The sequence below is a fragment of the Brugia malayi genome (assembly GCF_000002995.4).
Source record: "Brugia malayi strain FR3 genome assembly, contig: Bm_v4_Chr1_scaffold_001, whole genome shotgun sequence".
Classification (NCBI taxonomy): Eukaryota; Metazoa; Nematoda; class Chromadorea; order Rhabditida; family Onchocercidae; genus Brugia; species Brugia malayi.
Genome location: NW_025062475.1, coordinates 9,458,318 through 9,483,903, shown reverse-complemented (window position 1 = coordinate 9,483,903; position 25,586 = coordinate 9,458,318). Strand labels below are relative to the sequence as shown.

The 25,586-nt window shown below is 33.0% G+C and overlaps 5 protein-coding genes across 7 annotated transcripts; 4 read left to right on the top strand and 1 right to left on the bottom strand.

The window, feature by feature from the left end:
• Nucleotides 1-3,927, top strand: Bm10792 (Uncharacterized protein; the record flags this gene model as incomplete). Of its 2 annotated transcripts, none has more annotated exons than XM_043077290.1 (7): nucleotides 1-38; nucleotides 111-226; nucleotides 460-631; nucleotides 727-819; nucleotides 1,092-1,249; nucleotides 1,421-1,554; nucleotides 3,655-3,927. In XM_043077290.1, the coding sequence occupies 7 exons, from the start codon at nucleotides 1-3 to the stop codon at nucleotides 3,925-3,927; spliced, it is 984 nt and encodes a 327-aa protein (XP_042933224.1). The 2 variants fall into 2 exon arrangements, with proteins under 2 accessions (XP_042933224.1, XP_001900630.1); XM_001900595.2 differs by having other exon boundaries at nucleotides 1,352-1,554.
• A 2,087-nt stretch (nucleotides 3,928-6,014) lies between these two features.
• Nucleotides 6,015-12,537, top strand: Bma-hot-4 (Uncharacterized protein; the record flags this gene model as incomplete). The annotated part of the gene is made up of 8 exons (XM_043077289.1): nucleotides 6,015-6,060; nucleotides 6,451-6,583; nucleotides 6,756-6,916; nucleotides 10,111-10,265; nucleotides 10,563-10,688; nucleotides 11,938-12,171; nucleotides 12,312-12,365; nucleotides 12,451-12,537. 8 exons carry the CDS (start codon nucleotides 6,015-6,017, stop codon nucleotides 12,535-12,537), a joined length of 996 nt encoding a protein of 331 aa, XP_042933223.1.
• Nucleotides 12,538-14,383: 1,846 nt separating this feature from the next.
• On the top strand, nucleotides 14,384-16,535 carry Bma-bath-42 (Uncharacterized protein; the record flags this gene model as incomplete). Its single annotated transcript, XM_043077288.1, has 8 exons — nucleotides 14,384-14,441; nucleotides 14,581-14,690; nucleotides 14,816-14,983; nucleotides 15,069-15,191; nucleotides 15,321-15,536; nucleotides 15,665-15,802; nucleotides 15,885-16,091; nucleotides 16,281-16,535. 8 exons carry the CDS (start codon nucleotides 14,384-14,386, stop codon nucleotides 16,533-16,535), a joined length of 1,275 nt encoding a protein of 424 aa, XP_042933222.1.
• A 1,172-nt stretch (nucleotides 16,536-17,707) lies between these two features.
• Nucleotides 17,708-19,706, top strand: Bma-cil-1 (Uncharacterized protein; the record flags this gene model as incomplete). Its single annotated transcript, XM_001900598.1, has 5 exons — nucleotides 17,708-17,842; nucleotides 18,164-18,415; nucleotides 18,595-18,794; nucleotides 18,939-19,083; nucleotides 19,200-19,706. The coding sequence occupies 5 exons, from the start codon at nucleotides 17,708-17,710 to the stop codon at nucleotides 19,704-19,706; spliced, it is 1,239 nt and encodes a 412-aa protein (XP_001900633.1).
• Nucleotides 19,707-21,435: 1,729 nt separating this feature from the next.
• On the bottom strand, nucleotides 21,436-25,542 carry Bm10793 (Uncharacterized protein; the record flags this gene model as incomplete). Of its 2 annotated transcripts, none has more annotated exons than XM_043077287.1 (11): nucleotides 21,436-21,639; nucleotides 22,073-22,252; nucleotides 22,361-22,480; nucleotides 22,761-22,898; nucleotides 23,113-23,279; nucleotides 23,429-23,569; nucleotides 24,061-24,226; nucleotides 24,457-24,561; nucleotides 24,690-24,819; nucleotides 25,186-25,294; nucleotides 25,452-25,542. In XM_043077287.1, the coding sequence occupies 11 exons, from the start codon at nucleotides 25,540-25,542 to the stop codon at nucleotides 21,436-21,438; spliced, it is 1,551 nt and encodes a 516-aa protein (XP_042933221.1). The 2 variants fall into 2 exon arrangements, with proteins under 2 accessions (XP_042933221.1, XP_042933220.1); XM_043077286.1 differs by having other exon boundaries at nucleotides 23,113-23,174.
• Between the last annotated feature and the right edge of the window lie 44 nt (nucleotides 25,543-25,586).

The following is a 25,586-nucleotide window of genomic DNA, read 5'->3' as shown; positions in this document are numbered from 1 at the left end:
ATGAAAATTAGGAAAGACAGTCTCGCATTTCGTTTCATGTAGGTTATTTTGGTTTCTTTTTTTTTTGAAAAGAGTCTTGTACTTGTTATGGTAATGCATAAGTTTCTTAGATATCGTATATATAATACCAATTGCTTTGGTGCGTGGTATACCAAGCGTCAGCTAAACAAAGTTCATGAAAGACGTCCAGATGGACATTCTTCAGTTACCACATTCACTTATGGAGGTACTGTTTAAAACTTCACTCTTATATGTGACATTTTCTGAATAGACCAATTCATTAAGACTCTGGTGTATTGAGATGGCTCATAATATTAGTATTATCGCTTTTATATTTTGGATACAGTTATTCATTTTGAATGAACATTTTCAATCTGTTTTTACTATGTTGTTGGTGGTAATGGTAGTGGCTGCAACTGAGAAACTGTAAATATGGTAATCCACAAGGTATGATTTCAGATATTACTGTAACAGCAGTTCCACAAAACAGTGATAATTATAGTTATATGGTTATCTGTGGATCAACTAATGACTGTGTTGTTATTGATGTTGGCGATGCACAACCCATATTGCAGTGTTTGAGCGATAAAAATAAAATACCTCAGGCAGTACTTGTCACCCATAAACATTGGTATATGTTCACTGTATCTCCTATATAATTGAATTTGAGGATGGTATTTGGAATTTTCAACTACGATAGCAAAATGTTTCATTTTCTTCCTGTAGGGACCACTGTTACGGCAATAAACAACTGAAAAAGCGGTACAAGGAATTGAATATTTATGGTGGCGAAATTGATCGACCCGCTGACGTCAATAAGTAAGCTTAAGAGAAACAAATCATTATGTATTTTACTAAACTTTAGCAAAATACCAAACATATTTCTGAGTAGTTCAATACTTCTGCTATCTAATAAATACTTATAGCCAGTTACAAATTTAGGTCATATAAATTTGTAGGACTCTTCCATGCGCAAATCCGTTTAACTGAACAATCTTTCCGAATTGATAGAATCGTTTTTGTAGATTCACAAATTGTTATATCCGACTTTTGATGATTTATGAAGATTACCTTGATTTGTCATTCTTCAGGTATGTTCGAAATGAAGCTTTGATCCAAGTTGGAAGATTGCATTTCAAAGCATTGCATGTCCCTGGACACACCGCTGGCCACATGATTTATGCTTTGCAGTTAAATGATGAACTGAAGTGTTTATTTACGGGAGATTTCCTGTTTATCGCCGGGATAGGTATATTTGTAACCTGATATGATTTTATATGTTAATTATATTTTAAACCTGTATAAAAATTATCTAATAAAAGTGGAAGGAAAATTTAGATGAATTGTTCAGGTAAAATCTTCGAAGGAAGTACTTCACAAATGATTAGTTCTTTATTGACGCTGAATGATTTTCCTCCAGATACCATCATCTTCCCTGGCCATGAGTATGCAAAGCTCAATTTATCTTTTGCTTTGTCACTAGAAAAAGATAATGAGGTACTGGAAGCGGTGAGCAAAGCAGTACATGAAAAACGGACCACCCGCTCTCCCATTGTAAGTTTATATACTTTCGGAGTTTGTTTGTTAGATTTGGTTTTTAATGAAGCGAGGGCGAAGAATTTGGTATTGTATTGCTTCTTGAAAATAGATAAATCACTCCATAATTAAATTAATATTAAATTTGAACGCATTTCAACACAGTGGTCATAAATCTAATCGCATTCATTAGCCGTCATAATAAAGATAAAATCGTAATCTGATGCGTGGTGGTATATCGCTGTGACGATAGATATATTTTAATGTAATATCTGCATGAATCTGCCGAACTTAAGACGATAAACCGAAAAGAAAGATCGATGAAAAAGAGCTGGTTACTTCATGTATAATTGGAGTATTCAAAAAACTTAGGGACATAGCAACGGATCCAAGTACAAGCTATTACAATGAAACATTTTTTGAAACTTCGTGGATAGTATTGGCCGAGAACAGTTCTTACATTTAGCTTTATTAATTTTCTTGGATAATAACTCTTTTTGCTCACTTCATCAAACAATGTAGATCTTTTCATATTCTTATCTTTATTATGACGGATAATGAATTAGATTGATATTCATGGCCATTTTGTTGAAATATATCATTGTATCCTAATCTGATATTAATTTAACTATGTTCTAATTAATTTCTTTCCTATAGCATAACTTACTATTTGGTTTTTTTCTTGTTTTGTGACCTGCAATGTTCTTTGTTTGATGAATACCATAATTTTTCGTTGGTTTCTGCACAAATAATACAAAATAGTTACTAATACAAATGAAAAAATATTCTTAAACCTGAATCTTGAAATGGGGCTGGAGATTTGGTATCTTAAATTAATATCACTCTTCATCAATGATAGCAAGTTCAGCATTCAATGATATCACTATTTAGCTGAAAAAGCACTTTATATTTAAACAATACTTCTTATCACATAAAAGAGTTCAAGATAAGAGGCAAAATATTCATTTTAACTGTTGTTAACTGTTGTATTTTTATGAAAATGCATTACATTTTAGCCTCCGTTATTCGCCTTCTGAATCAGATTATGTTTCTCTTATTTTTTCTCTTCTCATTTCCTATGCAAAGCTTAACAGTTTTATTCCCAAAGTGCTTCTGAATAACCTCGGTTATTTGTCTCCCTAGCTGCATCAGTATTGATTTTCGGAAGGATAAGCCTTCTCAAGAAAAACGCTTGAACACATTACTAATCTCATTTACTATTCATTTAGGTATGAATTTCAATATTCCTTTCTTTCTCGCATGGCAATATCAACGAGACTTATATATTATGTTATGCCCTCCAGATAACTTACTAGTTAAAACAGTATGAAAAAAGGTTTTTCATAAAAGATTAATTATGTAAAAAACAATACAATCATACCGGAACTTGTCCATCATAAATGTATGAATAATATCTTTTTATACTGTAAAAAAAGTCGTCATATTTTGCATTTTTTGACATTCTGATAGTCATTCTTTCTTCCCTTGTGAATAATAGTGTTTTGCAAATTATAGTGACTGTTAACTTTCTATTAATAGTCTGATGATTTATGGTTAGAATAAGTACGGTTGAGTCCTCTTTCTTTTGATTATGTTATTTATACGCATCATTTGAAGTATATGATAAGTGTCGGTATAATGCAAATTTTAATTTAATCTTGGATTAACAAATTTATTTTGCATTCGACAAGGGAAGGAAATGATGTTTTCATCTCTTTAAGAAATATACCTTTAAGAAAAGATAATAAGTAGTGATTTGCGTGTTATACAATTTCCATTGTAATATTTGCTGCATTTCTTTCGATGCTTTGTCTCGACTAACTTCTTGTCAGATAATGCTTTGACATTTCGATACTTATCTGTATATAAAAAGCAATTTCGCTTATCCATTATTACTATTCAATTCAAAACTTTTATTTGTTTTGAAAATATTTTTGAAAAAAAAAGATCGGATCAGAGCCAACTTGAATAGTTCAACAGAAAAAGCAGAGTGCAAACAATAGGATACTAATTTTTTATTTTTCGTTCTTTAGTTATTAAATGTTCTCAAATTGTATAAAAATTTCTTTCTTGACAAAGCTTTTTCGTGATATCGAACAAGAAATTTTTCGTTTTAAGGTTGGGGTCACCCTTGGTGATGAATACAAAATCAATCCTTATTTACGCACTTGTTCCTTAAAATTTCGGAAAGCTCTGGTTGCTGCTGGCTACAATGTTCCTGCAGAAGCAAAGGAATTTGCTGATCGAGACATTGACGAAGCAAAGGATAACTCAATGGAAGCTCAAATTGCTGTTTTTGATGCTTTGGAAAAAGCTAAAAATGATTTTATAGATGAACTTGTGAAGCAGATAGAGCGAAAACGTTCTAAAAGTATCCGGAATAACCCGTAAATCTTGTTGTCAAGTTAAGTTTATTTCTCCTCGATTTTCTATACATTTCTTTATTTTTTCTCAGTCCCAGGGAAATGCATGAGATTTACTTTAATGGTATCGGCTTATATTCTGTCTTTTTGGTTTTAAAACATTATTATAGCAAGGACTTTTTGGCTTTAATATATTGTTTATTATTGTCAGTTACTTGCGCTTGAAATAAATTACGCATTTATTTTAACAAAAAACCTTTATTATGGCAATTTTTATTTACTTGCAAGCCTTATTCAACCTATCAAAAATTTTACAATTAACATCTTTCTCCTCATCTTTCCATTTCATCCTTTATGTTTTATTCATTCTTTAACACCTTTCCGAAATGCATTTATGCATTTTTTCTAATTTATTCGTTATGAGAAACTTTTTTTAACGTAATGTTCAAATTTCCCAACGTAAAAAATCGTCAAGAAATTTCTCATGTTTCTCTTTCAATTCTGGAATTCTGAGCTGTCGGACTAATCCAATTCAATTATTACCTAACAAACAATTTGTGCTCTATTTGTTCACACATAGTCATAATCATTCATTTATATTATTTCTCTTCGTATCATTATATTATGCAAAAAATTTGCTTATTCATAAACTATGTTCTGATGCTATTATCTATTTTTTATGTCCTATTCTATTCATTTGATTTTAGTGATTATATCGTTTACTACTTATTTATTTATGACTCGGTACCTCAGATAAATTTCATAAATTTCAACTACTCAATCATTCCAGCCGAATCGCACAATTGATTTGATCTCATTCTCGAAATATTTAATTTACGACTAATTATTTAAGTCTAGTATATCGGAAAAAAATTACTTCAAATATTTTATTGGAAATATTGCTTGTATCGATTGATTTTTGATTAGTATTTTTCACAATTTATTAAAAATTCTTTGAATTCTTTGAAGATTTTGCATGAATTTCTTTTTTGCTATTGCTTCATTTGTTGCATTTAAATCTCTAGATTATTATTTTAAGAACTACTGCTTTCGAAAATTTTAATGTCTTCTCTGCTAGGATATTTCCGATAAAATCACTTTATATATCTAATATTTTAAAGGTACTATTTTATTTGTGCAGCTTCGTTGTAATAATTCATTTATAAGCAGTTATCATACTTATTGGTATTGATCTTGATACTCATTTCTTGTTTTTGATCACTCATTAAATAAATATTGGTCATGTTGAATCTTCTCTCATTCACTATCTTTTATCTTTTACTTTATATAATATCATTTTGGTGTATTTCAAATTCATAGGTAAAAAAATCACGCATTATTATTTGTTCAAATCATTGGGATACGAATGTTTGGATCTTTTGATTTGCCTCACAGTACATTAATGCCACTAATTTAAAACATAATAAATAAAGTGCTCTGAAATATTTTCTTTAGATAGAGAAAATTTTTTTTTTAGGTTTTTTCTCAGGGGGATCCTTCTAGTTGAAGTTACGCAACCGAGTTAAAGTTACAAAGTTCACATTTTACTGTATGCATTTGAATCTTAACATTACTATATTTTTTTATATCGTAAAAGCCAAAGGTATTTAGTGCAGCACATTTCCTTTGACTACAGAAGGAAATATAAACGTTCATATTCAAATTGAGTGTTAATATAAAAACGGGAATAGTTGGGAATTATTCAATGAATTTCCTCAGTGTAGTATTGGATTTCGAATGGTTATGGAAAAAAGAATGTTTTGACTTAAGGAAATTAAAAGATGAAGGTGAGAGGAGCGAACGGACAGATCAGTTAGTAAGTTATGTGCTTAATAAACACATTGAATGTGTAGATGAAATATTGGAGGAGAGAGAGGGACAGGTGTGTCAGGGTTACTTTAAGGGATGAATCATTTGAATAAGTAAGCGTTACTTTGTACAAAGTCGATAAGAGGGAGAGGAAGAGAAAGAGACAGATGTTCATTTTGTGTGACCAAATGAAGAGGATTGTCATGTTACACTTATAAGGGAATTATACATTCTATTCCACTGTTCACTTCAACTTGTTAATTGTGAAGAATTATTCCCTGATAAAGAAGTTATTGATATGTACACATGGGCACATATCAGTGGAGTGACAAATTGGCTGGGCTGTGGAACGGTTGGCTCTTTCTGAGAAAGAGAAGGCGTGGTTGAGGCTGGGTGCAGTCCATTCATGTGGCCCGTTAGGGACAAGCTGCTCCAGCCTGCTCTCTCACTTGCTCCTCTCATAACTTTTGCTTCTGATTGCTGACAGCGGGAGATAATTGAGAGGCGGTCGGGGCCCATTCCTGCATTAACTCAACAATGGAAAAGTTTCTATTTGAAAATTATTCAATTTTATCGCAGTACTACTATGTATGCTTGGTCTGACATTTAAAACCGAATTTTGGTAAAAATGAAAACGGAAATGAAAGTAGATTGTTGCGCACTATCCATTGGTAGTGGTCGAGTAATGTCAACAGAAAGCAGTCTAGCTAACTAGTACTCTTCATATGGTTCTAAATTTCAGCAAATACAAAGCAGTACTGCACACCAATTAATGGGTGCTATCATTGCATTTCCTCTAGTCAAGTTGGTATCAATCGGGAAATATTAATGATTGGCAAAGGTGAAGCTTGCTGCGATAAAAGCTGCGTAAGCTGGTTAGTGTGTAATGTGTAGATTTGAAATTTGTGGCCAATCGAGATCCCTTTTTTATTTACTGCTAATCACTGTTTATCAATCCGTCATCATACTGTCAACATCATTGTCCCCGTCGTCATTGTTAGTGTCATCATCTGACCCCGAGACATCCCGCTTGTCAGTTTGCTTCAGCTGTGCTTCTCCCGCATATCTCAGTCTATGGAATCAGCTCATGCATCACTATTTCCCACCCAAAAATTTCACCGATCGTTGTTGGGGACCAGATTCCGAAATCGGCACTGTACCATGCCGCGGTTCCTGTTTTATTTTGGTCGAGGAAATCTTCGAACATTGTAAGTTTTTCAAGCATGGTTTAATGAACTTCCCTTCTTGAAATTCCTTTGCTGAGAACTGCTCGACTTACTGGAATGCTGTGGGCATATTTAAAAATAAATTTTCATTGTAAATTAAAATTGCTTTATAATCATTATTTCCATTATCAGTTTAAAAAAATCAAAATTCCATCAATGCTTACATGCCGAACAGACAGTTCAGATGCATGCATTAGTTCCAAGTTAACTTGCGCCATTCAAGTGCGACAGGACCTGAAAACCAAATTGTTACTCCTATTCACGCTTATAAACAATATTCAACGATGCAAGGCCTTCTACTTCCCAACGAATTTGACTTTCTTGTGTCTTTCGTGCCAAATGTCGCATTGCTCTAGGAGAAGGTTCGGCTTCTTATCTGACCACAGAATGACTAATGACTATATGTGTGACTCGGAATTACTCAGTGTCCTTCCTTCTCCGCATCAACTTTTTTTTATCTTCACCACATTAATTCAAATTCATTGCGGTATATTATAAGTGCTTCTTCATGTGATCTTTCTTTTAGCAGGTGGTAATAGTAGAAGGAGAGAGAGAGAGAGATATATATGTCATGCATTTAGGATGCCTCTGAAATATCGAGGAAGACCTTTTAGAAAAAGTAAACATTTAATGCTCCCCTGCAAGAGACAACATCGAGAGTAGGAGGGATGAATGACAACAAAAACATCCTTTTTATTATTATGCAACCAACAGTAGGACTGATTGCATTGATAAAGACAATATTACCTGAGCCGATGCCTTCCTTAACTTATATATATATATATATTCTTCACTAAATCCAACTATATTTGATAGCACTTTACAAATATTTTAATACCGAAAACCATAGCATCTCTCCCCATGAGAGTGAAATTGAGGAAATAAAATTTCAGATTTGTTCTTGTATAGTTGAATAGTTGATATTAAAATTGCTTGAGAGATTAGGTTTTAGACATACAGTAAGCAAATATGACATGCAAGTGGTATAGTCATTTCATGTTGCCTATTGAAGAAAGAAACAAATATTTAGGTGACAGATTATGTAATATGAAATATTCATTTTACAATTTACCTGTACAGAATATTTTAATACTTTACTTTTTAAATAAAAGGAAAGAAAGGCTGATAATATATTCAGCGGAAGGAATTATTGTTTTCAATGCATCCTCCTAATCCTTTTTTCCTCTTCTATTCTTGTCTTCATTTCCTCTGTAACTTTTATTAGTATTTTTCGCTAGAAATTCTCACATTTGCTAAGAAAAGAAAAAAGCAGTTTTTTTTTACTTTTCAATAAATTTTTTATGGGATCCTTTCTTTTCTGCTCATTGAAATACAAATTAGCTAAAAATCAACGAATTTTCAAATTTGCATATTAATCAGTAAAATGCAGAAAAGATTTCCTTCCGACAAAAATTGGCATTATGCAAAAGAAGGAGAGACTCTCAATTAGTTGAAAATTACACATGACTGATTACATCAAAATTATGCTTTGCACTGACCTGCTCTAGCCTAGTTTTTCGTACATTCAACATTTCCAGTTGTTTTGGGGAAAGGTTAAAAGTTCATTTGACCTATTATTAAACCAATCTAAAAAATTTAGTTTTCTGAGATGGTTTTGGACATTTTTCCTGTATTGTAGCATTTTTTTTATTTTCATTGTTTTAGTGAAATCTGTGCAATATAACTAGCATCATCTGATCAATCCTATTATGAAATATTTAAAATATCCAAGGATAGTTTGACAATTTCTGTCAATATGAATTGGTATTTCGTTCTTCGGAGAGTTGAATGTTGATTTATTTGTATTTACATATTATATAAACAACAATTACTTACATGGTTCTTTGCAAGAAAACAGAAAACTACGCTTCTAATTATACTACATATCATGTATTGATGTTAACGTGCTAAAGATTTTGTAAGGAGGCAGGAATTGGGAAAAACTTCAGATGAAAAAAAGCCGTTTATTAAATTTTTAAACCAGAAGATATAACTTGAAATTTTGTGCAAAATTCTTCACATTCCTTCTATTCTGTGTTTTTGCTTAAAATTTGCATTCCATTTGCATAAAATTAATTTGCATATCCACACTTCACAGCCTCTTATTAATTTAAGCAAAATCATAATCCAGAGTGACGAGAATCATGTCCAAATTCAAAAAGCATTCAAAAAACTGATCGTGTTTAATTATACACTTTTTTGCCTTGTTTAGAAACAAAATAGTACGAACTATTTTGAAGTGGTACCGAAAATTCAAAATCATGAACACAGAGTATTCAGTATGTTCTTGTTTTCACTATATGGAATCTCTAAATCTAATTATATGTAATCTCTAATTTTAATTTCTTTTTCCATGAAAATTATAAAATGTGATACTGCATTGCAATTGAAAATTACTTTTCATAAAAGAAAATCATAAAAGTTTAGTAGACGTGTCAATAATTTCCAGATGCTTCTAAAACCTTTTGACTTTTGGAATAACTAATCAACTTTCACAGACATCAGGCATTTAATTATTCTGTAAATCGGGGCCAGTATTATATATAATATATATTAGGCTTCCATATTGCGACCAATTTTTTTTTTTTTTTGAAAATGTTCAGTTTTATTGTACGATGAATTTCTTGCTGGCAATGAAATTCGAGAAAAAAAATGAATTGAAACATTGTATTAACACAACGAATTTTGCTAATTTAATCTTGAGAAGTACTTCAACCTATTGATTTTCAACTATTCTGCCAGATGTAATCCATGATTGAAATTGGTAAAAACAGCTTTCTCTCAAATTCCAAATCTGATCTTCAACATGTTCATTTCTATATGTGAAAACATCTTGTATAACTGGCCGCTTATATTTCAGAATTCTCGTTACCGAATAATCAGCAGATGAAAGCATATGAATATATTTTTTATTTTCCATATTACCATTTATTTTTGACGATAGAAATTAGTAAAGAAATTGTTGGTATGCATTATAATTAGTTAGCAAATTATCATAGAAACTGCAATCCACCAACAGATAATCATTTTAAAGATTGTAATTATTGAAATTTTTCTCAGCACTAATTTACTATGCAAAGTGTTAAGCTAATATTTTCTTTAAACCAGCGCTTTGCTTGATTCGATATTTAATTAGAGTTCTGCGTCTTCGCAAATTTATATAATTCAATTTGCAGTTTCGACGCATGCAGTGATGCGTGGTTGCGTGAATCGATTTCTATTGTTTGGTCTTGATGAGGATGTCCGTGATGCACTAACGGACAAATCAGAATGCCGTACAACTGATCGACGTTTACTTCACCTCGTGGCGCTCACTCCACAAACTGACCTCGTAAACATTTTGCAATTTGATTGTTTCGTCGATTGAGCTATCAGTAATGATAATGTATAAAACAGCGAGAAAATAAGAGGACATGACTTAAAGGTATTGTGAACATCTGTCCAAAATTGATTTTGAGTTGAAATAAACGGAACAATCCGGAAGGCTCTAAAAATCATTGAGTATTTTATCATATGTTATCCAAAAACCAGGTAATTAGAAAACTAAAAATTCTTACAATTTTGAGGCGTTTGCAGTTTATTCCACTCTTACATTACGCATCACTAAATTTATGTATATCATTTGCAGGTGATAATGTGCTCATGTACTGGTTCACTATGCAATTATGCCAGCATGGACCACGTGCTGTCGATCGCTGTTTCTTCCACACTGAACGCATTCTTTGCAGTCCTTATGCTGATTGCTCATTGCACTGTTCACTCCTTGATGACATCTTCTCGACTCATGTCACATATCATCATCCTTTGAACAAGCCTAAAAAACATGGGTCGTTGTCTACTTGAGCTGGTTTAAAGATGCCACCTGTTTTGAAGTGTGCATCTTGTTATTAATCACTATTATTTGCATCACTATCATATCATATCGTTCCATGTCATCGTCACTACTACTTGTTAGCAGCATTATCATTTGTTTGATAGCAAGATCGAGTCATCATTAGACACAGTTTTGAATCGAAGAATTACATTTGTGAAAATCGCACTAGAATTTTATAAGCATAAAAACTTCCGATGCAATGATTCAATAGAATAAAAAGTTATGAAGGAAATTAAAAGGTACTTTTTTAGCGGAATAAAACTTTCTGTGATAAAACATTTAATATTTTTATATAGTTGGCTATAACCTTAAAGTGACGGAAATCTGTTTTCAAATTTATTTCTATTGCAGCTGTTTAAAAGTCCCAAAATTCAATCATCAAAAGTGCTTTTGTCACGTGTCGCATTAATTTGAAGTTTACATGATTTCTGGAAAGGAATCTCTGAAAATGATAAGTATTAAAATCAATTACATGTTACATAACTTGTGGATTCGTTGCAGAGATATTGAATTTGCTTAAAAATATGTAAGTGGTTGGAGATCATATAAGTACGCTTAGAATATATGATGAGCTCCATTGATAATTTGATATGTTAGCTACGGTTGTTTGTTTCACGGAAATTGCGAGATTGCAAATAGCAGTGCCAAATTATTGGTTAGGAAGAATGGTGCAAGATACGATAGTGTCTTGCATCTGTAGCAACTCGCTTGTCACCAATAATCCTTTTCAGTTGTACTTCAGTATATTTGTTTTGTTTACGTGCTTGCATATATGTTTATATACACTATGTCTCTTCAGTTGTGCAAAGAAAAAGGCAAGTTGAAAGATTGAAAATAATGCTAATTATCTGGTGAATTAGCAGTAATTCCTTAAAAATAATCCTTTACTGTTTACTTCTTTTGAATCAATAAATAATTCAATGCAAATCCGACTCATTACCACAATGATTTTTAGCATGGAATCTACAAACATCCGAAATTTTCATGCATTGTCATGTTGAATTATGAAAAAAACTAGTTCATGTATGTGAAGGATTGCTTGAAGCTAGTGGTCACTTTCGGTCACGTGGGGATACTGGACAACTTCCGGTCAAGCTTTGATACTAATTCATAACAGTTAGGTTTCCAGGTAAGTGCTGCTCCAGCAAAGCCAACCGCAATACTTCAGGAAAACGACAGCAAGGCAGAAAAGGACAACGGAAAGAAGAGAGAAGAGGAAGCGAAAAAACTCGAAGTAAAACAAGATGAGGAGAAAAAAAAGGAAAGCAGAAAAAAGGATGAAAAAACAAGCAAGAAAGAGAAGGAAAATAAGCAAGCGGAAAGGAAGGAAAAAATAGAACAATTAGAAGGCAATAAGGAAGAGGTGAAAATTATGCTAAAGTCTAAAGTATAGATTAGGGTATGTGACAAATTCAGATTTTGACGAAAACTTGGAGGAGGGCAATGGAGTGATTCCATAGAATGTAAGAAGTTGTGATGAACTTAACAGAGAATGACTTATAGGAACAGCAGAGGGACCTGAATCCGATTGTGACGCCTGTCTCCGACGATGATGAGGTAATACTTTCATTCGAATCACTTTCCTTCAGATCAGAAATTATCTCCTTTCATTCATATATTCGAGAAGAAAGACATTTTGCAGCTGCCTGCGGAAACACAGAAGAAAGCAAAGGTACTGACACAAATGGCTGTCAATATTACTCAGGAAGAGGAAGAGGTATGGGAATGATTTGAAAATATAGAAAACGGTTAGTACTTGCAGTGTTCATTATTGTCTTCACTCTCACTGCTTTCTTTCAGGATAAAGATATTGAGGGGACACAAAGAAGCGACCTTCATCAATCTGTAATTTGATGACACTGAGAGCTACTCATTCATGAGTCTTGTCGTTGCATCATGACTCGTTTCATTTGGCTCGTTTGGCACTTTGTCATTTTGTCATAATAAGGCTCTAATAATAAATGATAAACATGATTTCATCATTTAAAGAGAGAATACCTCTTCCTTCTGATTCTTCATCAAGTTTGAAGATAATCTAGGAATCGTGTCTTCAATTTTGTCTGCACTGACTAAACGTCTTACGACTTTTCTTCTCTCTTTCCCATGTTAATTCTATAACCTTCACCTTCATGTTATTCTTCTTTCTTCACCAAACATTTTTAGCTGTTCTAATAAAATAACCAAATGACCCACAAGCTATATTTGTTTACAACTTCCACTGTTCATTCTGCGTTTTCAACTCACGTAGGTTACTGAAATTTTCAACTGTTGTCCACTGTTTGATAAAGGTAGTGATTCAGAAGCTTTACTTTTATATTCACGTAAATGAAATACAAAGATTCTTTCAACTACAATAAATTTCAGTTAGAAGTGTGAATGACCGATGCTATCATTTTATAGATGCAGAAAGCTTGCAGCCGATCAAACTACTTTAATCCGTTCAGAGGCGAGAATAAACATCTTTTATGGAATTTCTAAACAGCAACCAATCCATTCTTCTCCAAGGCATCTCTTGCTAAGCAGTACCTCCCACTGAGACACCAACTATTTCAAAATGTTCATCCGGAACCGCAGAATATCCTTGAGGCCCTGATGATCATTAGTTGTGATGTGGTCAGTCGGGTGTGTCCATCAGGTCACGATTGTTTAGGGAGTGGTAGAGGGGGTTATTTGTTAGAGTCAGAAATTATGAAGATTCTTATTTAATGAACTACAATAAATGGCTTGGTTAAGTGTCCATCAGAATCGACTTCCTCTTAACAATGAATATGGTATCTGTTGCTGCTCGATTATGGCTTAAAGCCATTCGCAGTGGATATGCCTGATCAGTATGTAGTGACCGGAAGTAAAACAGTGTTGGGAGAGGAGGAATCAGAAATTTCCTATAGATTTGATCCGTACATTTCTTCAACTTTCTATCCAGTAATAACGAGGAATTCATGACCAGTAAAAACGAGAAATTTAATTTAATACTTGAAATACTTTCATTGAATGAGTTTCCTAAAAAAAAAAAAAAAAAAAAAAAGAGTCCTGCATTGCACGCTACATTAAGCAGTGTAGTCTTGAGTTTCGAGGGATATGAGAAAAGTAGTGATACTGTTGGAATTTATAACAGTTCTCAGTTGCTAATGGTCGAATCATATTTCTCTAATCTTATTTCTAAACGTTAGAGATTTTTTTCTCATTTTTGTGACAAATAGAATCAAAGGCAGAAGCATTGTCATCATAAGATCAACGGAGTGTGGAGGTTTTAAAATTCTCATTTATCTTCTCTATACTTTTGTAAACTTTCCACTCTTCTTATAAAAATAGGAGAAGCGATGCTTTTGGCTGTCGCATGGATAAACAAATAACACTACTTATAAATAAAATAATTCATAGCAATAATTATTGCACATTAATGGCTTTCAACAGTTTGGTAATCTGTTGGTCACTTGTGTTGGCGGGTAAATGAAATGATTAATGTTAGGTATATTTTATTTGTATGATATCTAAATCGGTTGAAAAATAATTGCAATTAATAGAATATTGTGGTATTTGGTTGTTTCAGTTTTCATTTATCCAGCTTCCGTGTTATGTCGAACCGGATGAATGCATCCGTACAGATTTCTGGTTTGAGGACGCCGATACGTCGTATGTTTTCTTTTGAAAATATCTTTTGGAAGTATCACGTAGAGGTTTAAATTTTTTTATTTTATGTGAGCTAACAGAGCTTATCTGAAACTTGTAAAAGTTATGGAATAATATAAAATTATGTGATTTGATGGTTGAGTGTCAGCTGAAGATGTATCACCACAACAGCCACGACGTCTTGAAGTGGTTTCGAAGCAGGCAACCAAGGTTACTGCAATCTCTACTCGCTTGGAATGGAAGATTGACCAGGTGATATTAGTGTTATGTTATTTTTACGTCTCTGTATTCTGAGGTGTTTCTTATTTCGCAATACAAATCATAAGCTTACAAATTTCATCATTCATTGGTTAAATCTGGTTTTGGCATCCTTTCAGTTCGAAAAGCTAATGAAATTGTTCAAAAATGGGCATAATTTAATCAGTAAACAGTTTGGATGTCCACAAGCACCTACAGTCACTTGGGAACTACATGTTTACCCTAATGGAAAACGAGAGGAGGATGTTGGCAATGTTTCTTTCTTTTTGCGACAAGTAGGCTTGCAGGTAAATAGCATTGTGGTTTTGTTGGGAATCTGCTCTAGTCACGAGGAAATATGCTAAATCTTGTAGAAACTTGATCATTTTTCAGCGTGGTGAAGATCCCATAATGACGGAGTTTCAAATTTATGCGTTGGATGCGAATTCATTAAGGGTTAGCGTATGTAGAGATACGAAAGATTTTACCAATCAGCAAGGTCGCGGAAAGTTCCAGGTTTGTTATGCGTAGAAGCTTTGACGATTCAAATTTACGTAGTTTCTTGTTCTGGATATGGATATTGGAATGAATTTATTAGAAATCAAAAATTGTCGGCTTAAAAATTGGTAATCTATATATTCTTAGGTTTCGCGAGATAAGATGATGGCAGCATTAAAGGCAGATGGAGCTTTACTTCTAATTTGCGAAGTCGAATATTTTCCGCCTGGATCAAAAATTAGCGTTGAACAAGCAGTGGAAGCAGAGCCTTTAGATGATTTCGATGAAAAGAACGAAGTTTCTATACGGGATTCCCTTAAAGACATGCTGGATAGTGAGCTGTTTGCAGATTGCACCATAAAGGTACGCCTGCTTGTCTTACTTTATAATTGAAGTAATTGATTTTGTTTTATTATTTAGACGGTTAGATTCTAAAACATTTCTAGTTGTTGTAGATACTTTGTGATATTATAATTTATAATGAATCGCAGGTTGGTAATAAAACGCTTAAAGCTCATCGGTGTATATTGGGACAGCATAGCGAGGTGTTCCGTTCAATGTTTGCCCAGGAATCAATGTTGGAAGCTCAGAAAGGGATTATTGATATTCAGGATTCAAGGTTTGAACCTGTAAGTAATGGTGACTCATTATGTATTACGGCAGTGTCTCAGTCAATGATGTTATTGTCTCGAAATCATATCAAATTTTAAGGTGAGAGCTATGGTAGACTACATATACACAGGTTCGACAGATCTTGTGGAAGGTTATGCTGAAGATGTTTTGGCGATAGCTGACAAATATGCCATTCTGCCTCTTAAGGAGCAGTGCGAGCGATATCTCTCAACTACTATTAACTGTAAAAATGTTGCGTCTACAGCAGTATTTGCTGATACTTATTCGGCTTCGATACTTAAACAGGTTACAACTGATATTTGAAATTGTTTTCAAACTAGCATTTATTTTTAATAATGTCCCGGAGATTTTGTGTCACCAACTATTTCATATAAAATTTGCTACTTACAGTTATTTTCAAGTGAAAAACACTTCTAGTTTCTGTTAAAAAAATATGCGATTTTTAAGATTAAGCAAATTATTATTTCTTTACAGGCATGCACAAAATATATGTCACTTCATCACCGAGATGTCCTACGTTCGGCAGAATGGAAGCAGATGAAGAGAGAAAGATCAGAGTTGGCAAATGATCTTTTGGAATCAGTCTTGGTTGGTGATGGTGTTGCAAATCCTGGAGATTTTAGTTTCAGCGGTAGCGACGAAAGCAGTTCGACGGGTTCTGGTAATGTTTTGGTAAATGATAATCGACCACCACTTCGAAAGCGTGTACGACGAGCTGCTATCAGATAAAGTTTCATCGGGATTCATTAGACATTTTCTATTGTTTATTGGTTATTGGCTGAAGGAAGGGTTATATTTTGAATGACAACAACCGTGCACTGCTGTGGCCATTGCATCGTTTCTGAGATAATGCAAATGTACTATTGTCAATATTTGTATTTGGTTAAACTTTTGCATTACACTGATGTGCTTCTGTTCTGGAAATAAATTCTGATCTTATTGATAATGCACATTTATATCCTGATTTGGTAGACCAGCTTCAGCACATTTCATAATATTTCTACTGTTGAATGCCTCCAAAAATTTAATAAATTGAGTTAGCTTAAATCTTAGTTATTTGAAATAATCCGATTTGTATCCTTATAAAGTAAAATAACTTTGTTGTAATCATTGGATTTCTAGGTACCTTTTTGTTTTTTAATCCGTACCTTTCTGTTGGTTAGTTAACTGTTTAATACGTATCTCATTTTTTTTTTCAAGCTTACCAATTATTTTGATATTCCTAGTTCAGACATTTCCCTTTTTGCAGTTTTTATCGGACTGTATAACTTTTCACATTGAACTTACTGCGGGGTGAAATGTTATTTCGCTGCATTTTTTTTTTTTTTATCAAAAACATCCTCAGTGCTTTTGGTAATTAACCCAATCGAATTTAGTTTTTCATTACGTTATCGGGTCACGACTACGTGGCGGCATTGAGGATTTAACAAATTGTATTTCATGGTTGAACATTTTAGTTTCTTTAAATGAGGCAGCCTTAATTGGTTCATTGTCCATTTCTTTGTCTGATATTTACTCGCATGATATCCAATTTTTTTCTTTTTTTGTATAAAGTTTATCTCCACAGTACTTCATCGTCGTTATTTCTAGAGGTTTTGAGTGCCATAATTGTTTCGGAAACATTTTGTTGATCAGAATTATTGGATTTCCACTGTGATTCCTGATGTTACAAACATGTACTGTTAAGATAGAATATGATTGAAAAACCATTTGTAATGTATTTTGGAATCATCACCGGATGGCAGACTTTAAAACTGTGGAGTAGGTTATGTCAGTATTGGTGGTAGTATCAGTTTAATAAAAATTGGATCTGATGTTGTTGGTTATATTTCTCTTTGCATCAGTTTGCGCTGTAGATTTACAAGAAATTATCTGTTTATTCTTTGAGATGTGATTTCTAAATGAGTGCGCTAGATTGGAAAATTATTTGTGTTACGTATAACGTGAATACTAGGAAACCCGAAAGTGATCAGATCCATCAGCTTTTACAACACGACGATGTGAAAGATGCTGTCATTGTTGCAGTTGGATTACAGGTTTGTGTTTTGCTTCTTTTGTGCATGACCAAATAGATCTCTAAAAAACTCGTACAATCTTTCTTTTGCATTAATTAATGATATGACTTCGAATTGCTTTCTACAATAAGTATCTTTAACTAAACTTGGAATGAAATTGACGTTATAGGAATGTTGATCACTGTGATTATATGTAATTCATTAATCCAGAATGAAAAAGGCAGTCACTCTTTTTTCCCGTCTTCCGGTGTGTTGTCTTCTGTTTATATCCTTTTCTATATTATTCCAACTTTGCTCCATAGAATAACAGACTTAATGGTTTCAAACTTCGTTTATTTTAAGGAACTTTCTCATTTGGAGTTATTCGGTACGATGCCGGCCGAAACAACATGGTTATCAATTCTAACATCTTGGATGAGTGCTCATGGGAAATCACTTCTTTGTAAGACATCACTTGCTTGGAATTTACTACTCATTTTCGCTCAGTTGGAAGTGTTTCCTCTAGTGAGTGAAATCAACTCACGACAGTCACGGTCTAGCTTAGGAGGTCTTACTGGTCATAAAGGAAGTGTGTCGTTAAGAATAAAATTTAAAGTAAGTTTTCTGATTATCTTTTATTTTCAATGTGAAAATGAGGATAAACTCCCTAGTTTTTTCTATGACACAACAGAGAAATGATAGAAATTTTAGGCTGAAATGTGAGCACAAGCTAATCATTTAAATTGGAGAAGTTAATCCATGATTTGACATATATTTGTGTTAAACAATTTTAGGATGAAAGTTCCTTGGTTTTTATTACGTCCCATCTTCTACCAAATGCAAGTAATTATGAAAAAAGATGTTTACAATATAAAAATGGAAAAGTTTGTGCCTTTGATGATATATCGAGGAGCGGTGATGGGAACAATAATGTAATTTGGCTCGGCGATTTCAATTGGAGAGTAGATCAGCTCACATCTCAAGAAATGATTATGTATATCTCAAAATTACCCATCTTTTCTAAGGATTCATTTCTTTGAATTTATGTATCATCCGTTTCCTAAGAAATGCTTCTTCCTTCATCTTTTTTGAGTAGTTTGCAGTGAATCAGTAGAAAGATCTACTGCGATTCTTTCAGGAAGCTGGCTGAATTGAATTCTAATGAACATATGGATAAGTTGGTGAATAAGTTTGATCAGTTAAAAAGAGCTCAGAGAAACGGACAAGCTTTCATGGATTACAATGAAGAGAAAATTCATTTCGCTCCCACTTATCGCCTCATGGTAGTTTTTGCCTATGAAATCCCATTTGTCTGCTTTATAATTTTTTGTTTTAAGATGCTACTTTTCTTCGTCCGATTTTGATTTCCGATTTTCCAATAATTTTATGATTTACATAGGTTGGCTCCTCATATTATGATCAAGAACGTGTACCATCATGGTGCGATCGCATTCTTTTCAAAGGAAAATCTCTACGTTGTGAACGATACAAATCAAATCGCATGGTTACTTTATCGGACCATTTTCCAGTATATGCGCATTTTATTCTGTCTGAACCAGTATCACGACACCATTCGCAGTGGAAAGTTTGTTTCGAAAAAGTGCCACGCTGGTACAATATCGTGCCATTCACATGTCGATTTACATATCTGGATGATTTCTGGAGCAGTGATGGATCATATCGTGACTGGGTTGCGATTTATTCAGCAGATGTTCCGAATTCTGTACAGCCGTTGACTTGGTTATATGTAGTTGCTTGTTACAATACGATTATAGCAAATAGGTCAGTTACTATTGCTGAATTTCCTTGTTTAAGTGCTGGACATTATCGAGTTGGCTATTTTAGTGCATACAAAAATTGCTTACAGGGTTTGTCGGATATTTTTGAGGTGGAATTTATCAAGTAGTATTTCCAACCTTATAAGATTAATGTTAGGATGTATTAGTTGCAATTCAGAAAAATACTAATAGAAACCAATGTGTTACTATAAATGAAGTGATATGAAAAGTGGTTAAAGTGGTTAACCCACAATATATGCCAGAATTTTATAGTCTATAGTATGAACCGCAAGCTTACCTATTTTTCCTGAAGTTTACTTAGTTCTATTTTAGCTTTTCATGTTTATCGTCGTCATATCTTCATCTTTGAATTATATATATATATATTGATCAGTAAACTGTTTATGAGAATGCTGGAGATCTTGAGCAAAACTAGGAAAATTTCAGCCTCTTGGAAGGACTATTCTCTCGCTGTCTCCATCCTTCAGGTGATTTGCAGAGACTGCATATTGTTTTTTTTTTTATTTAAAATTGCAAACAAATAAGAAGTGTGAAGATTTTTTTTCAAATGTTAAGAATATCCAGAAAGCAAACAGGCTGACTTTCGGAAACAGAACATAAAGGACAACACCAAAGAGAATTCAGCCGCTAAGGAAACCTGCCCTCAATTTGATGAATAATTCCCAGTTCAAAAATTAAAAGCCAATTTATCAGAAGTTATAACTGCCTGCAATCAGTACGCGCAAGCAATTGTAACCACTGACCTTGTCATCGATTTTCTCGTCTTCTTATCTCTTCGTGAAGAACTTTGTTTTGAATTGCTTGAACAGACAAGCATGATTTCATATTGATACATCAAATTGAGGGCAGGTTTCCTTAGCGGCTGAATTCTCTTTGGTGTTGTCCTTTATGTTCTGTTTCCGAAAGTCAGCCTGTTTGCTTTCTAGATATTCTTAACATTTGAAAAAAATCTTCACACTTCTTATTCGTCTGCAATTTTAAATAAAAAATTTCAGTTACAAATAAAATGCTTAAAGTTCCGATAAGGGGTTAAAAACAATAATTTGACAAGTGTGAAAAACAGTTCTCATAAGAATGATGCAAAAGTTAGTGCATAAAATAATGCATTACTAAAAACACTAGAATTAGGTTGGAAAATTCATTCATTCATAAAGAAAATGAAATGCCCATGACAATTATGTATTTAAATTACAAATCCGGGAAAGACTAAAATTAAGACAGTCAAGAGCTATAAAACCCGCTGAAAAATATTATAAATATTGAGAAATATTATATTAAAGAGTTGGAGATTTATCAGCGACCTATTCCCCCAACCACCGATAACTGCCCTGACTGTAGTGCAAGCTTGTACAAGTTCGCACTAAAGCTCTTTTGTACAAGATTTTCCAGAAACTCCCATTTTGGTGATTGGCCAGTTACATATTTTACTCTCCATAATCCTTAAGAATTATATGATGCACAACTCTGGTTAACATGGACGTAAAAGATATATGCAGTATGGAATAAAAAAAGTACAAATCACTGCAAATCAAACTTTAAATATATAGAAGCGTTGTTGTTCGTTACATTAAACTGCTTTTTTATTAAGTTATAATAATCTTAGTTCAAAGCACATGCGCAAACATCTGTGCAGAACATTTCCATTATGAATTGGCCCCTTTTTTAGCAATTTTTAAAGTAATTTTTCTTCACGCTCCACTTCTTTAAAAAACGATGTAACAAATATCCATTTATTTGATACTGCTATTAGATAAAATATTTTGATCAAATCAAAGGGAATTCATTTAACAATTTTTCGGAACGACTTTAACAACACTACATTGCTTAATAAAATCCTTAAAAGTCATTGCACTGATTGAGAATTCTACTTTGTGAGAATCCAGTTTCCCAATCATTTATATGCTCAAAATAGGCATCCACAACTCGTTCAGCCAACAAAGGACTTTCATCCCATGACCGCAAAATATTATGAAGCACTTTGCTATCCAAGTTTAACGCATTCACCAACCATCTCTGCATAAGCCTTTTCTCTATGCCAAGCTGAAAATGATAAAAATTGTACAAAGATTAGAAAAATAAAATTCTACCTCAAGGTAGCAGAACGTTCGCTTTTATTCACATATTTTTTTAGTAAATATAGTTACCAAAGAAACAAGTGAATTTCAAACTATCAAAAAGCAGATTTGCAATGTGGATCTCTTTAATCGATCTAATAGGTCTTTCATTCATTAATGAATACGAAGCTTTAATAAGCATCTTAAAAATGAGATAACGGTGAATTAGTCACAGAACTGATAGATCTAATGAAAGCTTTTGTTGTAGCTCTGAAATGTTAACATGTCAAACATAATAGTAGCTCTCAGAACTAATTTTCTTACTTCCTCCTTCAGGCAAATAATGCAACTTAAAGAATATTCCCTAACCAGATGAGCATGCTTATACATCCATAGACGGAATGTTATAATGAACATACTGGATTTGTTATTTCTTCTTCAGACTGAGAATAGCTACTGAGCTGGTCGTAATAAGCATTCAGTACGACCTCCTTCTCAAGAGTACCATGGAATGATGACAGAAAGTCATGGAAGGATTTTCTTTCCATTTTCACTTCATCAGTTAATGTTTTCCACAAATGTGTTTTCGACTCAGCATACTATAATAATTTTTCACTATGAAAAAGTAATGTGAAAAGTAAGTGCGAAATTTTTTATATTCTTACCAGGAAAAACTACAGATATTACTTTTGAATAAAAGAACTGACTTTGTCATCCTTGAATAATCTTTCTCCTTTTTTATGTGCTATCCACATTTCCAAATATGATGGATTAGTAACTTCAGTGAGGGATTCCTTATAAGCTGCATTTTCTTCTATTATGACAGACTAAAATGTTCAAAAAATTAAACAGAAAGAAAAAATGTGGAATTACTGCATGAAAACACAACTGAAGTAACACAAGAAAAAAAATTATGTAATGCTGTGGATAATATCTAATTACGCTTAAAGATCTATGGGAATTGGCTAAACAATATCTTTATTTCGATATTTCTTAACTGAAATGCTCTTAATGACACTATAATATGCTAATAGGAAAAAAAGACTTGAGGAACCGAAATTAAAACTCTGTCAACATTAGTGAAGAAAAGAAATATGCGTGTCTTACAGAGGACTTGCTTCCATTACTTTTCGAATTTCTGTCACTTGTGTTTTCATGAACGAAAAGAGGAACTGAAGAATCAAAACTATGCAAATTATTCTTAGTTTGCATGTACGCATCACTACATCGTCCTTGTAACTGGTACTATAAATTTAATGATTAATAACAGCTTTAATGTGAATTAAAGGATATGTAAGGTATGATTCGAGACAAAGTGACTATCTACTTGATATCCAACTGATATAATTGATATAAGCGCACGTTTTGCGATTGTAATATTTCTTAATTATCAAACAAAAAGCGACACCAGATACTAACAAAACTAAAAGTTAGCTAAGGAAGAATTAAGAAAAATTACCTCCAGTTCTTGCTTCTCAGCAGTACTCCGCCAATAAAACAAAGCTTTTATACTTTCATATTCTGCAATTCCGTCTTCTTCACCTCTCACTATTTTATCATATACGCCATTAGGGAAGGAAGTTTTAACTGGCTTGTTGCACAGCATATACTTAGACAACCGTTCTACTTCAATAACGTTGCCATTTAAAAAATAGCCATATAAATCAAAGTAATCTATTTTTGATTGAAATCCAAACATCAAAAAGTTGCAGGTCTAAGATTACAGGAATATCAGGGTCACTTGTATGAATGAGCAGTTGTAACTTGAAACAAACCTTTGACAAACTTATATTGCGCCTCAGCTAATCTGTAGATTTCATCTATACGTTCAAGTACTTTCATTCTGCGTTCTTCCGACCATTTTTCATTTTCTACCAGGTCATAATCATCGTCCTCTGGCAAACTATAAAACTGTTCTGAAACTAATAACGAATGAACTAGCAAATACGAACATTTGAATAAATTTGAATAAACATTTGAAGCATCATTTGAATAAATAACTTTTGGTAATCATTACCGTAGATCTTAAATAGTGTCACAAATTTGACGGAAATAACTAAATTACTATTGGTATACTGAAGATACCAACATACTATAAGCAGTATATAGGTATTTAACCGATAAATTTAGCAATTTTAATTGATTTATTATTTAGTAATTTTTTTTTTAGTGAATAAAATGATATTTACAATATTAACACTAAATTAGCATATAATGATTGTTGCATTTGATAATGGTATGCAATGAGAGCTTCATTTTAGCATACTAATACCGTTAATTTAGTAGACTGATTATTTCAAATGATAACTGGAGCCCTTATACATATATATAACTTAAAAATTTTTATTGTTCTGAATCTTAAAAAGATGCGACTAATATTATGCTATATAAATAACGATAAAATTACCAAACGCGTAATTTACACACATAAAATAGCCTGCGTAAAACTTGTCGCCTTCCGCATTTGTGAAAAACATTGGCTTTTTCATATTGCTGATAAATGTTAAGTTTATATTACGTGAACGTACTTGATGCAGCTGTGGAAAACATGCTAAATGATCTCGAAATTTATCCTGAAACAAATATTATTCAGCAAATATAGATGAGTTATGAAGGTGCTCTGTATGAAAATAAAGTAAAACTACCTTTAATATTCAATTAAATGCGAAAAAAAAGGATGTAAAGCCATTCAACAAAGAATACCAAACCTCAATCTGGTTTTCTGTTAACCTCAATGAGTCTTCAATTAATGGCAATTACTATCAATGACTAAGAAATATAAATCTAAAACGCTCAAAATCACCTTTGTAATAACAGAACCGCAAGCATCCCTTGCAACTGTAAGGGCAACCAGATCATCATGCATCATATGAGGCACCAATATTAGCAACTTTAAAGCACGAAGATCCTTAATGAACTGAATATTGAAGAACTCATACACAGAACATTGCCCAATGACTATATGAAATGCATTATTAACTACTTCTGGGAAGGCGAAAAATTACTATGAAAAGGTGAACAATCTAAAAAACATGCCTTCCAAATATGAAAATTCTTATAGCACTTTTTGTAGATGCAAAGTTCAGGCATAACAACTTCGACCGCATGTCCTCTTCTGACAAAATACCGGATAACTGGTAATAGCGACAAACAATCTAACTGTTTTCTGCAATTTTAGTGGTATCTGAACAACGAGTGAAGCGGAATAAGTATAGACTAATAGCTGATAAATGTGAACTATGTGTTTCACTCAATTTAAGTTACTGTTGGCGATATTCTGCGTTTAAAAAAGAGCAAGACAACCGCACGTCAAAAAAAAAAATGATATACTAAACCGCAGTAGAGTATTGAAGAAGACCACTTTCCTTACGGAAATAAACAATTAAGATACTTGAATGAGTTCAATGACGAAAAAAGGTGAAAGATAATTATAGGTTACTTCGTTTTCTACTTCTGTAGTCATTTTCTACAAAATATGTAAGGCAACATGCAAGTAATAAAAGGAAACGAAAAAAAAAAAAAAAACACATACTGGGTTCGGCCAGCATGATTTGTTCTCATGTGCATAACATTCATGGCATCAATAATAAGTAAACGTTTAGCTGAGTGCTGGGTTACCTTCCGAAATGAAGGAGCATTGTCTGCAAAGGTTCGTGGAATAAAACTACTTCACTCATCGCAACTATTAACAATACATTTCTGCTAAAAGTGAAGGGAGTAACAAGGTGACAAACATGGTATTGTCCACTCTTCCAAACACTTATCCCTGACAACTCTTTTTAAAGTGGGAAGGATTACCTGCTGAGTATTCTTCAGAACACCGTTCTTCTGATTCGTCAACCCCCACATCCTTGCCACACTGTCTCCAACGTTCAGTCCTGAATTGCATACTTCACTCTTAAAACTCTACCTGGATGTCACGGAGTATTTGCG